The sequence below is a fragment of the Engraulis encrasicolus genome, unplaced genomic scaffold, assembly GCF_034702125.1.
Source record: "Engraulis encrasicolus isolate BLACKSEA-1 unplaced genomic scaffold, IST_EnEncr_1.0 scaffold_65_np1212, whole genome shotgun sequence".
NCBI lineage: Eukaryota > Metazoa > Chordata > Actinopteri > Clupeiformes > Engraulidae > Engraulis > Engraulis encrasicolus.
The window spans coordinates 196485-212500 of NW_026945983.1; the positions used below are offsets into that span (position 1 = coordinate 196485).

At 42.2% G+C, this 16016-nt stretch overlaps 1 protein-coding gene across 1 annotated transcript; it reads left to right on the top strand.

Annotated features, from left to right (window-relative positions):
* Positions 1 to 832: 832 nt before the first annotated feature.
* Positions 833 to 11782, top strand: LOC134444677 (NACHT, LRR and PYD domains-containing protein 1 homolog). Its single transcript, XM_063193909.1, has 4 exons — positions 833 to 884; positions 3605 to 3773; positions 6022 to 7722; positions 11611 to 11782. The coding sequence occupies exons 1-4, from the start codon at positions 833 to 835 to the stop codon at positions 11780 to 11782; spliced, it is 2094 nt and encodes a 697-aa protein (XP_063049979.1).
* Positions 11783 to 16016: the final 4234 nt, after the last annotated feature.

Sequence of the window (16016 nt, forward strand, 5' to 3'; positions counted from 1 at the left end):
AAGTGAACATGCTGCATACACACACACAATCACACACGGGCAAGCAGGTCCACAATCTCAGTGCCTCCCAAATGGTTGAATAGCCTTTTCCAGCGAGTTCGCTGTACTTCTTCACTGACGTTCCTCTTTTCCTTTTAGGACTGTCACAGCACACCCGCTGTCTGTTTGTATTCTCATGTGTCTATGACCATCTGTGACTAGTGTCATTTTCACAGCTCACCAATGAGTGCTGTGGGCTAAACGAACTCCTTATGGCCAAAAACAACCAATAAATAATGTGTTTGTGCGATTGGTCTTTTCAATAAAGTATATTCAATAGGCCTACAATGTTTTTCTCCTTTCTGCTAGAGGCTATTTGCAATATTTTCATTTCCATGTTCAATGTCTTTAACATTGTTTTCCTCAGTAATTAGAGTTGAGTATTGTAACCAAGTGGTAAGGACAGGAAAGGTTCGACACTTCAAATTTGAAACTTTTTCTTACTTCAAACTATGCCACCCTGGGATAATATTAGGAACTACAGCCCTACTGTACAAGAACCTCAGATTTTTTACTCCCACAGAAGTTCTGTTGCATCAATGAGGAAACGTGGGTTCCGTAACAGAATAATTTATTTTATTGACAATTCAGAATTTTCTCATATAAATATAAAATCTGGACACGTGTTTCGGCAAAACACACTTTTGGAGGAGGAACTAGTAATTGTAATTTCTAACTCGAGTCGGCATACTGTAATCTGTACCCTTTGTTGGACAGAATAGCATTTCACATTCGAAAACAAATTAAAATCCCATCTCTAATTGGCAGTAAGGAAAGCCCCTCTCAGGACCTCATGGACACCCAAAGAGACGTGGAGGAAACCAAGGACAGTCCTGGGGCAGCAGGTAATATTTTTAACATCAAAGGTTGGTGAAAATATGTATTCCAAGCGTGAGTTGTTGAACTGAAAACTGAAAATTTTTTTCTACATATATAGGTGCTGAACAACCGACATGCTCTGGATCGCCATCTACAGCCAGCGGTAATGTAAATAAAATTGCGTATTAAATTGAAAACACAGTCATTGAATTTGTTTTTTTCCCCCACTGCCTCACTATTCCCGGCCTGCAGCTGTTGTTGAATATTGTTTTTGGTCAGAGAGGAGTATATCTAGCCTGTCTAACCATTAATTTGGTGTGAATAATAGTGCAGTTCTTGCCAAGTATGACTTAGCAATGTAGCACTGTTCAAAAATCAAGGACTCTCAAACACGCACCCACGCACACACACAAACGCACACGCACACATTGTATGCTATAACAGTTCTACATCAAATTTATTAAAAAGTGCAGTATGATGCTCATAATCTATATGCGGTGCTCATTGTTGTGTGTGAACACGTTCAAAAGAACGCATTCATTGAACACGCTCATTTTTTCGTGAACATTGAACTGAACGCAACACATTTTTAAATAAAGAACTTGAACGTGAATTAATTCACATTACGTGTAGTGAACGGCAGACATCACTGTAAATGAACGTTGGAATTAGTTTTCTCTTTTGAAATGCAACGAGAGAAAGTTCCTCCCTCCTGTATTCTACTTTGTATTAAATATTAGGCTACTCCATGCGTCTCCTCCCCAACTCTCGCTTAAACCTTAATTTCCACAATGTGACAAATGCGTCTTACGTCAAACTCGTGTCTACTCTCGCTAAATATTTATCGATCGTTTGCGTAACAGCACATTTGGGCAACCACGCAGTGAAAATGTCCATTTGGGTAATGTGTAACACTTGTCGCGAGTGAAGAGGGGTTGCCAAACAGAATTAATTTGGAGGTGTAACTCCTCTCGGAGCACAATCTGTTTTACACATTCTAGAAATTCTGAAGACCTCTCTCTCTCTCTCTCTCTCTCTCTCTCTCTCTCTCTCTCTCTCTCTCTCCTGTTGTTTCATCCAGGACCATTGGAAATGGTATGGGCTTAAATGTTTGAAGCATTTCTTTTGAATAGGCCCTACAGTTTTACTATGCCCATATCCTATTATGTCAATGACAGATACAGCAAATATTTTAATATTTTGCAAGTGCTGCAGGGGCCTATTGTGATAAATAATCTAACCCCCCTCTTCTCGTTTAGTCAAGCCAGGCTGTTGAGGATGAGGTTGAGTGAGAGAGACGGAAGAGTAGACTAATTTTGCTGTCCAGAGCGTGATACAAGCATTTCTAAACCACCACCCAAAGCAAGATTAATTTAAAATAAATAGTTGAATGTAGTCACAGCACATTTACTGGTGTTTTCTGGTAGCTGAAAGACTGATTTGTACTTAAATATTGCTCCCTTTCCCCTAGGCCGTTACATCAATACTTTGTCGGATGTGCTCCGCTGATTAGCCCATGAGGGGCCGGTCTAGGCCAAAAATGCCAGGGGCATTTGGGTCTCCCAGTTCAGGCCTGCTTGTCTGTACTGCTGCAAGTTTCATCATCTGGTATCATGAGCAAATGTCTACAATGAACAGTTTCAAAGACCGTATAGTGATTTCTAGTTCTCAGTGTGAAAAACGTATTTATTTGAATATTTCACGAAAAAAGTAAAATGAACTGAACTTTGAACTAGTTCAGAATTAAAATTGTGAACTTTGAACGTGAACTGTTCACTTTGAGCATGTATGAACTGAACTTGAACTAGTTCAGAAAAACTGTGAACTGGCACAACACTGGCAGTGCTGAGACATCATTGGTCTGATCAGTGTTCAGAGGTGTGGATAAGGACTGGTTAAGACTTTATAGCACCTCCCTTTATTTGCACATTAAAGATCTATAGGGCAGTCATGGGTAAGTGGTTAGGCATCAGACTTGCAGCCCAAAGGATGCCGGTTCGATTCCCGATTCGCCAGGTTGGTTGGGGAAAGTAATTAACCAGTGCTCTCCCTCATCCTGACTGAGGTACCCTGAGCAAGCATGGTACTGTTCGGCTGCACTGCTCCCTTTCGGGCGCCATTTGGGGCTGCCCCTTTGCATGGGTGAGGCATGAATGCAATTTTGTTGTGTGCAGCGTTCACTTGTGTGCTGTGAAAAATATGCTCTATCAAAGACATGCAAGAGAGGTCTTACAGTAATGACTGTGTGTGGATCTGGTCTGGGTCATGCCTTCACTGTCTTTGTGTCTGTAAAGTTGAGGGTGTGCTGTGCTGTGCCTGTCCAGTTACTGTATCCATCCACCCATTCAAACATTGAAGTGCAAACAAAAATCAGAATATTTGCAAACAGTCATCAGTCGTGGGCAGATGGATGGATACATGCAGGGCTCTTAATTAACACCAGCCAACCGGCCAAATGCTGGTGAAATTTGAGTTCGGCTGGTAGAGGTACAGACAGTATGCATGGATGTGCTTCCTATAGTCAGCGGTTCTCAATCTTTTTTTGAACAAACGCCCCCTTGACCGCATCATAAGCCTCACAATAACCCCTTGACCGCATCATAAGCCTCACAATAACCCCTTGACCGCATCATAAGAAATTACTCCGCAAAATTAGGATGATAAATATGAAACCATCAACAAAAGTGTCATACTTCTAGATTACATCTATATGATTCCTGAGTCCATGAAAATTGTCTCCTCACAGATCGAGTGTATGGGGCTCGCAGGGATCTCATCAACGGGTTAAGTGAAGCCTCTCTGAAAGGTGTACTGGATGGCCTTCAGCAGGGCATCTCTGGCAGGCCTGCTGTGATCGGCATGTGGGAGAGAAATGAGGTTCTACAACAACACCGTGTGACTCAGGACCAAGTGAGGTGCCTCGTTGACATGTTGTTGAACAAGGGTGAATCAGCCTGTCAGAGATTTCTCTCTCTCCTCAGAGAAGAGGATCCTGCCCTCTATGAAGGCCTCTTTGGTGAGTGGCTTGAGAATGTCCATTTGCACATTGATGGTGACCTTAAAGCACATTACAACAGATTTTACGTTTCTCCTGTCACTCTGCAGGCCCTGTGAATTCAGCTACAACAACAGCCAAACAGGAAGCAGGTGAGGCACCCCGATTGAGAAACACTAATCTAGATGCTATCAGAGACTGGTTCACAACTGCTCAAACTGCAAGAAAACTAAAGGATGTAACTCCCAGATCATTGCACTTCTGATGTGAAATCCAGTGTTAATTTTGGCAGGAATTTTTAATTTAGTTTTAGTTTTAGTCTCTTGACGAAAATGTAATTTGCGTTTTAGTCACAATTTAGTCATCTAAATCATTTTTGTTTTAGTCTAGTTTTAGTCGACTAAAATTCATGCAATTTTAGTCGACGAAATCTAAAATAATTTTAGTAAACTAAAATATTACTAAATATTTTTTATTAGTCTATTATTATTATTATTATTTTACTTAACCTAAATGCGGCCATTAGGCCTATGTTTCATAACAATGCCACAAAACTCAATAATGGATAGGTTAAGAGATTGTTTTTTGTCCATATCAAATTTGCAGATGATTGTTTCGTGATAACAGTTGTAGGCTACCGCATGTCTATCAACTGTCAATGTCAACGCCATGCGGCCGACAGTGCAAGGGGAAAAACACAACAGTCAATCGCGGCTCGTTGCTCTGCTTTTATTTGTGTTCGGTTTTACAGTCTCATCAGGAAAGCTTTGGTTGTTCTCTCTGGTCACCCGACAACACCACTTGAAACTAAAGAAATGAAGGGTGATTTGACGAACAACCTGTAGGCTAAGTTTTGGATGCTGTCATCAGCCAATCAATGGTCATCCGTGTGCGCGAGAGAGCGGCGCCTTTTGACAAGCGGTGCCTATTTGACGATATGCCTCACAACGATGCAACAACACAGAATAATGGTTAGGGCAAGAGATTGTCTTGTTCATATAAAACCACTAAGAGTTTTACCCTTGGTATGAAATGAATACCAATCGGACTTCTAGTCAACGTGGTACTGGCAGCGCATGGGTTTCAAATGCAATGCGTCAATCTGCTTTTGGTCACGTTCGGTTTCAACAGTCCAACGGAAAACTTTGGATGCATACAATGAACAGCGATTTGGCGGTTAGATATTGCTGTCAGCTAAACATTTTGCAAAATAGGTGCATTGCACAATAGGTAGCCTATCTCTACTAGACTGGTTGCCTGGCTGGCGCAGACATGCTCTGAGTGTAGCCTATGTTGCGTCGCACTTAGAACAGGCGGGTCCAGGCGGCAGTAGCCTACTGGCGCTTGACAGATAAAGTGAGCAAAGAAAGGAAAAGGGTATGAGTAGCCATCTGTGGTCTTTTATCATGAAAATTTCATGAAAATTATATGCCTCATTGGTTTTTGTCTCCGGTGGTATTGAAGTCACATTTTAATTTTTTTGACGAAAATATGAATCAATATCGTTATATTTTTCGTACAAATGCATGCTGCTTTTTTCGTCCTCGTTTTATTGTCGTCAGAGGAAAAACAATCGTTAACGATAATTATGACGAAAATATTTCGTCACGAAATTAACACAAAAGAGAAAGTGCAAGCAGATGCAACCGCCAGCATATCAGAATGCTACAAAGAAGGTTGCAATCAAAGTTCTTCAATGGGACGTTCAGTGTTAAATGCACAGCATTTTTCTGCCTTGCACTATGCACACCTCTCCACATGCTTGTAAATGGGAAAGCCATTTAGGATTTGGGTCACTGTGTATGCTACCCAACTTCAACTCCAATTCCCATTGTCATTGTGACACAGCACTCCACAGCACACAAGTGTTGTGTCCACTGCATTGTGTCCACTGCACACTGAACACAACAAAATTGCATATATGCCATACCCGTGCAAGGGGGCAGTGCGGTGGGACGGTACCATGATCAGGGTACCTCAGTCATGGAGGAGGATGGGGGAGAGCACTGGTTAATTACTCCCCCCACCAACCTGGTGGGTCGGGAGTTGAACCGGCAACCTTTGGGATACAAGCCCTAACCGCTTACCTATGACTGCCCTACATGACTTCACTACCTGTATCGTATAATGTGTCTTCATACATGTATTTACTTACTGTACATTTACAGCAGCTATTTCACTGACTTTCTTACAGACCAACAGCCAGGGTTACCAAAACTTAAAAAATGGATTGTCTCACAATACAAGACAGTGAAAGAATATAATTCCCTAGCAGGACAGGATGTCTTGCTGACTGATCGCTACACTCAGCTGTTGATCATTGAGAAACACAGACAGCAGGAAGAGAGAGAGAAGGAGATGCGTACCAGTGGAGCAGGGTTCTTTGGTGCCAGACAGAAGGAATATAAAAGTATCTCTGTGGACCAGCTCTTTAAGCCCAATGACCGTGGAGATGTTCCAAAAGCAGTTATTCTCCAGGGCAACTCTGGACACGGCAAATCCTTTACTGCTCGGAAGATCATGTTGGACTGGGCATCAGGAAGCCTCTACCAGGATCCCTTTGAGCTCGTTATACACCTCAGCTGCAAGGAACTCAACCTTCTATGCAAAGAAGGGGAACAGAGTGTTTTAGATCTTGTGAATGTTGATGGGAAATGTATCTCACTGGTCCAGAAGAAACTGGAGGAATCACCAGAGAAGGTGCTTCTCCTTATTGATGGATTTGATGAGCTGCAATTTCCAGTGAGTGAACTCCGCAAGTCTCCTGTGAAAGACCTTACCACACCAGCTCCTGTTGATGCCATTTTGGGCGCTCTGCTGAAGGGGCGCATCCTATCTGAGTGCCACCTGCTGGTCACCACCAGGCCTACTGCTACAGACAAACTTAACAAGCTCCTCAAACGTCCTGTGCGCTGCACTGAGATCCTGGGCTTCTCTGAGGAGGGCGTGCATGACTACTTCAAGAGTTTCTGTGAAGATGAGTTCTGGGAGAAGGCACTTGGCAGAGTGAAGGAAAATGAAACTCTCTACACCTCCTGCTTCATTCCTGTCATCTGCTGGATTGTCTGCACTGTATTTCGAGTAGAAGTGGCTACTGGTTTGGAAACAACCACCGCCATATTTGTCCGCTTTGTGAAAATTTTGCTTGATGAGCACTGTCAGGGTTTGGGGCAGCCTGTGCCAGATCTACTATTGAGCCTTGGCCAGCTGGCAGAGAGTGGGATACAGAGGCAGCAGGTACTGTTCGACAAGGAGAGTGTGGAGGCCACAGTCTCAGATCCTACCAGTTTTCCCTTCTTGTGTAAATTCCTGCTGAAGGAGACCGGGGAAAAGAAGGAAATGTTCAGTTTCATGCATCTGAGCTTTCAGGAGTTCTTTGCTGCACTCCACTACCGGTACACATCGGAAGAGCATCAAGGGAATGTCAAAGAGATGCTAGAATCAGTTGAGCAACAGGAAGACAGAACCCATCTCCTACCTGTCATTCAGTTCCTCTTTGGTCTTTCAAAAGTGAAGGTGATGCAAGATCTGAAGCAACGTGGGTTGACCTCCAATCTCTCTTTAGAAGCATGTCTGAAAGAGTGGATGGTTAAACGCATTGAAAATAATTCTAAGAAAGATGCGATGATGCTCTTCACTCTCCACTGTCTCTACGAGCTCCATGAGGACGAGTTTGTGAGGACAGCCATGGCGGTGTGGGATAAGGTGAAGTTTAACTCCATCCCCTTGACAAGAGCAGACTGCTGGGTGCTGCTGTACTGCCTGCAGTGCTGCTCCACCATCCCAAGCCTGACACTCTCAAAGTGCAATATCACACCAGATAAATTGAGAATGCTGCAGCCTGCATTGAGCAAATGTCAGGAGCTGGGGTGAGTGTGTACAGTGACTGACAATAATATTGTGTGTGTGTGTGTGCATGTGTGCATGCACATATATGTGCCTGTAGGGCATCTGAGGTGAGTGTGAATAAATGTCATGGAAAATTAAGTGGCTAACTGACACATGTTGATGTGTTAAATGAATATTATCATTTCCTTTTTTTTCCCATTATATCCCTGTTTAAAGGTTAGCTGTGGATAACCTGTCAGATGCTGATGTTTGTGATCTGGTCTCAGCTATGGGAGAAGGGAAAACCCTGAGTAATCTGAGGTAAGAAATGTATAATTTGTACGCTCACCATTCTTATGGACAAACGTCAGTCAGTCAAGTATTGTAATACTTCCTATTTTTGTATTTTAACTTTAACAACTCTAATCAGATTCTACTATGTTTTGAGAATTGATTTTTAAATTTTGTTTCATACCCCTTTATTAGACTGTTGCACAATATGCTATATGCAGTTAATAAAGTAGGCTTTGCACGCGCACATACGCACACACACACACACACACACACACACACACACACACACACACAGAGAATTTTATTTAGGGATTGGGGAATTGTGTGTGTGTGTGTGTTCGCGTGTCTGTGTCTGTATAGGTACACACACACACACACACACACACACACACACACACACACACACACACACACACACACACACACACAAACACACACACACACACACACACACACACACACACACACACACACACACACACACACACACACACACACACACACACACAGCTCCATCTACTGCATAGGTACACACATAGCCTAGAAATCTAGCGACCGCAAATTGAATTTACTCCCGGGGGCAGTCTAGCGGACCCCGGTCGTTTTGCGAGGCTGAAAGTTATCCGATGACAGGGCCAATCAAATCGCGAGGGGGGCCGGGCTAGCGTATTACCTAGTAAACACAGGAAACTTTAGAAGAAACATGGTCTGTGCTACGAACAGCATGAAAGTGTTTACTTAATTTAAAAAGCCTGGATGATAATACATTTCGTGGCTGACATGGATTGATGTAAAAATACACCATGAACTTATCAGACACAAATAGATCACTACACATTACCATTTGATCATTCGATGTTTTAAGATAGCTCGGTAAGCTAATTTGAGCATTTTACAGAACCAGATTGTCACAAGCTATTATCAGACCACTACTCTAGGTGTAGAATGAATAAGACACATGCCATTAAAAACGAGACATTTGGGAACTTTGAAAGTCTCTGAGTAGCTACTAAATAGATGGGAATGACACCTAGTCTACCGAGCTAGTGGCTAGCCAACCTGTCGTCAATAACAGAGCTAGGTATCCAGCCATTATATGCCTGCCCCAAAATTCTAATAAGATCCATTTAATTAAAAACGAGACATTTGGGAGCTTTGAAAGTCTTTAAAGGGACACTGTGTGAGATTTTTAGTTGTTTATTTCCAGAATTCATGCTGCCCATTCACTAATGTTACCTTTTTCATGAATACTTACCACCACCATCAAATTCTAAGTATTCATTATGACTGGAAAAATTGCATTTTTCATACATGAAAAGGGGGATCTTCTCCATGGTCCGCCATTTTGAATTTCCAAAAATAGCAATTTTTAGCTGCAAAAATGACTGTACTTGGACCATACGAGAAAATATTTGTTTATCACTCGGTAAACGTTCATGTAAAGATCAAATTTGGCAATAGGGAGTCTAGTTTCAATGAGCAGCATAGTTGCAGTACCTTTTTTGACCATATCCTGCACAGTGTCCCTTTAAGTAGCTTACTGAATAGATGGGAATGACAACTAGTCTACCGAGCTAGCGGCTAGCCAACCTGTCGTCAATTACACAGAGCTAGGTATCCAGCCGTGTATTAGTTCTACAGCTAGCTAGCCAACACCGAACATGCCATGTTGACAACAATCATAAATATAACCATTTTACAATCCCCAAATTGCTCAACATTTCGCTGGTTGATCAAGGAGGGCCATGTGGTTGAAAACGTGGCATTTTTGAATTGTGAAAGTGAAAACACGATTTATTAGGAAACTTGTTTGTGACTGTAGTGATCACACGCATTCACTGCTACGACGGCTCGAAGTTGCCTCTTCACCTACAAAGGGGCGTGTCGCGTGTACGTTCTGAAAGACGGCTGTGACGTTACACAGAAGTGTGTGGAGATTGGTTGTTCCACCATCCTATTGTGTGACATTGAGTGCCAAGGCATTTTGATAGACAACCATTTATCCTGCTCACACTCTCTCCGAGCTCACCCAGACCCTTGTACAGCTTTTTTGCTGTACGGGTCTGGCTCGCCAGGCTAGTGACACACACACACACACACACACACGCAATGAGAGCAGGCAGAGGCACAGACCGGGGTAAGCAGAGTCAGGTTGGAGGAAGGCTGGTCAGGCTACCGGGGCAGGAGAGCAGAGGGTGTCAGATGGGTCCATGTCAAGATTGGGAAGCCAGGCATATCAGGGTTGGGTTAGGTTTGGGGAGTGACTGTAGGGTTCAGGTCCGGGTTCAGAGGAAGAGCAGGAATGAGTACAGGATAAGGATTACAGACAGGCTTTCAGGTGGACAGATGCGAACACAAACAAGACAACGTGCAGACGATCTGACAAGGACGAACTGGAGAACAGGACTAGATATAGTATAGAGAAATCAAGAGGGAGATGCAGTGTAGCGGGGTGGTAAACGAGAGGGAATGAGCAGAGACAATCAGACAGAGCTGAGAGCAGAGTGGTGATCAAAAGTAATTAGTGTTTGTTATCAGGCAGACAGAGAGAGACAGAGACAGAACCAGATAGACAGATAAAGAGACACAGACAGACAGAGGTGGAGAGAGAGAGAGAGAGAGAACCAGACCGGCAGAGAAGAGAGACTGAGAGGACCAGAGAGAGAGAAAGAGAAAGAGAAAGAGAGAGAGAGTTAGAGAACCAGACAGAGAGAGAGGGTAGTTAAGAGCACATAAACCGATGCAGGGGAGTGAGAAATCATGACAGATTTATCACTGTTGTAGTGTTATCAGTGTTGTAGATGTAGTAGTAGTTTTCTATTTAGTGTTAATCTATTTCATGTCATCTGTGTATATGATTCTGTGTTATAGTGTGTTGAACAGCAACCTGTCAGATGTGCAGTGTGTATATACTGTATGTAAGAGTTAACGTTCGGCGAGAAGGTCGCTACCGTGAAATAGCAGCACGACAGAGAGAATCTTTAGACCCCGACGCGGAGCGGAGGGGTCTTGTTCTCTCTGAAGTGCTGCTATTCCACAAAGCGACCGACTCGCCGAACGTTAACCCTTACATACAGTATATACACACTGCACATCGTTAACCCGCTTATTATATGGATATACTTAAATTATTCACACATGACGGGGACATTTCTTTAGGCCTATTTAATGTTAAGTTTATCATAGTTTTTAATGTCAAAAGATTGTTGCTGCGCAAAACAAAACAGTGCTGTTGTGGAACACCGCTAGGCAACAGCTAGGTAGCCAGGACAACAGGTGTTGTCTATCACAGCAGCTGATTAGAGTCTTGTTGAAAAGTTATAGACCAACCCGTCCGTTATCGAAAAATAACAGACGTGCGAACGTTGGGGAGCCCCGTTGAAATGAATGGAGCATTCGACCGATGACGACGTCACACCATATAATATTGTGTGTTATCTGTGTATGCTGTGTGTTATAGTGTGTTGAATAACAGCCTATCATATGTGCAGTGTGTATGCACTGAATTGTGGTTACCTAGTTATCGGTGTATATGCTGTGTTTCTATTGTGTGTTATCAGATGTGCAGTGTGTATCTACTGTATTGTGTGTTATAGTTATCTGTGTATATGCTGTGTTTCTATTGTGTGTTATAGTGTGTATGACAGCAGCCTGTCAGATGAGAGTGTGCAGCAGATCCTCACTGCTGTCTCCAAGCAGAAGAGTGTGGGTAGAGTTAGCCTCACTGTGAAGACCATCACCCTCATCACCGCAGAATGTCTTCTCAACTTCATGAAGAGCACACCTACTGAAGAGTTTGTGGGGTAAGAAACACTTCTTATGGCACTTCTTTTAAAGATATTTTTGGTGATGACTTTACTGATGATAGTACAGTTTGAGAGGTGGACAGGCCTCATATGGCACTTCCGACTGATAGGTGGCCTTCCAAATTCACCATAAAGCAAGACTGTCAAACATGTTTGCACTTTTCACTGTAAACGTGAAATTTGTTTTTGATCATATGCAGCATGAGTGTTGATGGGACAGTATATGACCACATCAATTAATGCCTTATTGTCCTGTGTGTGTGTGTGTGTGTGTGTGTGTGTGTGTGTGTGTGTGTGTGTGTGTGTGTGTGTGTGTGTGTGTCTGTGTGTGTGTGTGTGTGTGTGTGTGTGTGTGTGTGTGTGTGTGTGTGTGTGTGTGTGTGTGTGTGTGTGAGTGTGATGTCTCCACAGTGGTGTGTTAGTTTAATTGTAGGCTATTTATGCCTCATGTTCTGGATGTAGTACTGTGAATGAATGAATGAATTAATGATTTTATTTGACATCTTCAGTTCATATAAATAAAATAAATACATGATTGAGATTCATATAAACCGTACCACATACTTAAATTAAGAAACAGAGAGTCAGGATAGCACAATAAAGCTCGAAAGCTTATTTCCATTGTGGTCCTTGGTGTTTGGTGGTGTTAATGGCAGCAGTTGTTAAAATGACAAGAGTAGCACTGGGACCAAACTAAAACTATAACACATTAAATGCATATCATACACATTAAATACATAGCATACACATATACACATACACTTAAAGTAATATCCTACACTGACTGATCTCTAAACCATTTTTTAAAGCCCATTTAAAACCATTTAGGCTATTGATCATTTTAATATTACCTGGTAACTTATTCCACAAGCTAGATGCAACATATAAAAAAGAGTCCTTCCCTATTTTGGTATTGACTCTTGGGGGAACAAAATCTGTGGAACTCCCCCTAGTGGAGTAACTGTGGACATTCCTCACTCTATTAAAAAAGTTATTTAAGTATTTAGGGACCTGCCCATTTACAATTTTGTGCACCATACTCAGCTCTATTTGAGAGACTCTGTCCTCAACTCTTAACCAACCCAAACGTTTAAAGTGGAGAGGATCAAGGTGAGTTCTAGGGTGCAGTCCCAAAATGGTCCTTACTAATTTATTTTGTGAGGTCTGGAGCTTATTTTTAAGCTGTTTAGTAATGCCATTATACCAGGAGCAGCATGCATAATCATAATATGGCTGAATTATAGCACTTGCTAGGTTTAACAAAGCCTTTTGATCCAGATACTTTGCAATTCTGGCCAAGAAGCGCACTCGTTGGTTAACCTTAGTGATGACTTTCTGCGCTTGGCCAGCTCCAGACAACTGGCTGCCAGTAAACACCCAAGATAGCTGACCGAGTCCTTGGCATTAAGTGCAGTGTCACCAGCTAATATACTAAAACCTGGTTTTTTGTTCAATTTTAGTCTAGATCCAAACAAAATGGACTCCATTTTTTCCTAAATGAAGAGAAAGTCTATTAATTGCTAACCACTTACTAACATTAAAAAGCTCGCGACTTAGTGTTGATTCAACCATGGTTTTATCCTCGTGTGAAAACACAAGTGCAGAATCATCAGCAAATAAAAATAATTCACATGAACAGACTGATTTAAGATCATTAATATATAAAAGAAAAAGAAGAGGGCCTAAAACACTCCCCTGAGGGACCCCACACTTCACAGTTTCTGGCTGGGATAAAGTTCCCCCAACATCCACCACTTGTATCCTATTCATCAGATATGACTCAAACCATTTTACTGCTGTGCTATTGAACCCTATAGCCCTCAATTTTGATAGTAGAATTCCATGGTCAACAGTATCAAATGCCTTCTGCAAATCCAGCATGACCATGCCACAGAATTTGCCCTGGTCAACCTCCTTTCTAATGTAATCAGTTAGATATAATAGACATGTGTCGGTGGAGTGAGATTTCCGGAATCCTGATTGCAGTTCGTATAGAAGGTTGTGAGATAAAAGATATTTGTTGACCTGCTCAGATACCAATCTCTCAATTAGTTTTGATATTGTGCACAGGATGGAGACAGGTCTATAGTTGCCCTGATCTAATTTACTCCCTTTCTTGTAAAGTGGTATCACTTTAGCCAGCTTCAGATCCTTTGGGAAGTAACCATTTTCAATCGACAAGTTAATAATGTGTGTTACACTTGGAGTTATGCTCTCTGCAGCATCCTTCAAGAATCGAGATGGAATATTATCAAGGCCTGTAGCTTTAGAGCCATCTAACTTTTGGAGTTTTATTAGTACGTCTGCTTCTGACACCTTGTCTAAAGAGAATGCATTTGGCTGAACCCCTTGCTGTAAATAAAATTCAGAAACTTTATTTTCTTCGAATTGTTCAGAAATAACAGGAAGCTTTTCAACCAGCTTACTAGCAATTGTAGAAAAATATTTGTTAAAACTGTCTGCAACTTTATCCTTATCTGATATAATTGTATTACCAAGGTCTAAACTTATATTGCATGTTTTGGTTTTCAACCTCTTATTACATCCCAACTCTTTCAATGAGCGCCAAAGTTTTTTCGCGTCATGTTTATACTCTGCAATTTTCTCATTAAAATAGGTTCGTTTAGAACAATCCACGAGTCTATTCACTTCATTTCTCATTTTTTTATACTCAATCCAACTCTCATTATCCTTATTTTTCCTAAATTGATCATATAATCTATTTCTGCTCCGTATGGCCTCGAGTATCCCATCATTTATCCATGGTTCTGTTCTCTGTTTCACTCTAACTTCTCTAAAAGGAGCAATCTTGTTTATGGTTTGCAAAAATAATACTTTAAAAAAATGCCAAGCCTGATCAACATCTTTACATTGAATCACAGATGACCAGTTCACTTCCTTTAAACAATCAGAAAGTGCCTCTTTGCTATACCCCTTCATAGATCTAATTTTCATGGTGTTGTGAGCATTAAACGCAGTTTTCTTCACTTTCCTAGTGCAATAAATCATAGAGTGGTCACTTAGGCCATAGTGTATTACTCCACTGTTTAAAATTCTTGATTTCTCAGAAACTAGAATAAGGTCAATCGTGGTTTGAGAAGACATGCAAACGCGAGTCGGCTCTTTAACCAGCTGATGTAGGCTATGGCTACTACAAAAGTTCTTCAAAGCTTTAGACATTGAAAGTTCATCTCTGGCAACGTCCGTGTTAAAATCCCCGAGCAATAAAACTTCCGAATTTATGAAATCCACACATTTCAAGCATACATTGTCCAACAGTTCATAAAAGTTCGACTGGTCAGGAGGCCGGTAACAAACGCCAACTAATATTGGCTTGCTTTTAGGCAGCAGGATGTTCACCCATAAAGCTTCAATGTGGTCCTCATACATATCCTCTCTTTGGTTGAAACAAATGTCCGATCTTAGATACATACATACGCCCCCTCCTTTTCGGTTTCGATCATTCCTAATTAAGCAGTAGCCCTCTATTTCAATCTCGGCGTCGTTTATCGAGCCATCTAGCCACGTCTCCGAAAAGCTTAAAAGTCCCACCTTGTTATTTTTGCAGAGAAGTCTGATCTCGCTTATCTTGGGTAAAAGACTCCGTATGTTGAGATGCAGCATATGTAAGCCCCGATTTGATAGGAAAGAGTCTAAATGTGGCGTATCTCGACAGGTGTACAATTTGTCCGAGGTTACCTGGGCTGCGCGTCTCTGAGTCCCCTGTGATACCTGCGTTTCGATGATTCCTCGACGAGGAGACAGATTTTGTCCTGCTCCCTTCGTTAATCCACTTTCCCCTGCAATGCTTTCTCCCAGGCCAGGCAGGCCTACTTCACTAGCTTGCCCCCCGAATCCACGCTTCCCCGTGCAATCTCTGCGTCCATCACAGCCCTCTCCAGATTGCTGTCGTACTCCATTTTCCGCCGCGTCAGAACCAAGCTCTCCGCGCCTCCCTGCGCAGGTGATTGGCACACCGCGTCGGCCGTAAAACCCTCCAGGCAGCGCATCTCCAATATTAATTCCACTGGTGTTTTCGATCACTGCTATTTCCAGTTTTTCCTCCACTTTACATCCAACTGGGCCAGGGCATTGATGTATATCCCCAGATAAAAGTAAGCACAGGCAAATTATCAAATCGCCACCGTCCACCTGTCGCTTCACGGTAGTCGTGGACTTGGTGTTGCGCTTGGTCGCATACCAGCCCGGGTACAAGACATTTTCCAGAATCTCTT

What these genes read in the sequence shown, in the direction of transcription:
- LOC134444677 (XM_063193909.1), top strand. Translation starts at nt 833, where the DNA reads ATGGACACCCAAAGAGACGTGGAGGAAACCAAGGACAGTCCTGGGGCA. An exon ending in GGACAGTCCTGGGGCAGCAG is followed by an intron (nt 885 to 3,604) that starts GTAATATTTTTA and finishes GTCTCCTCACAG; the next exon opens with ATCGAGTGTATGGGGCTCGC. An exon ending in GTGACTCAGGACCAAGTGAG is followed by an intron (nt 3,774 to 6,021) that starts GTGCCTCGTTGA and finishes GTACATTTACAG; the next exon opens with CAGCTATTTCACTGACTTTC.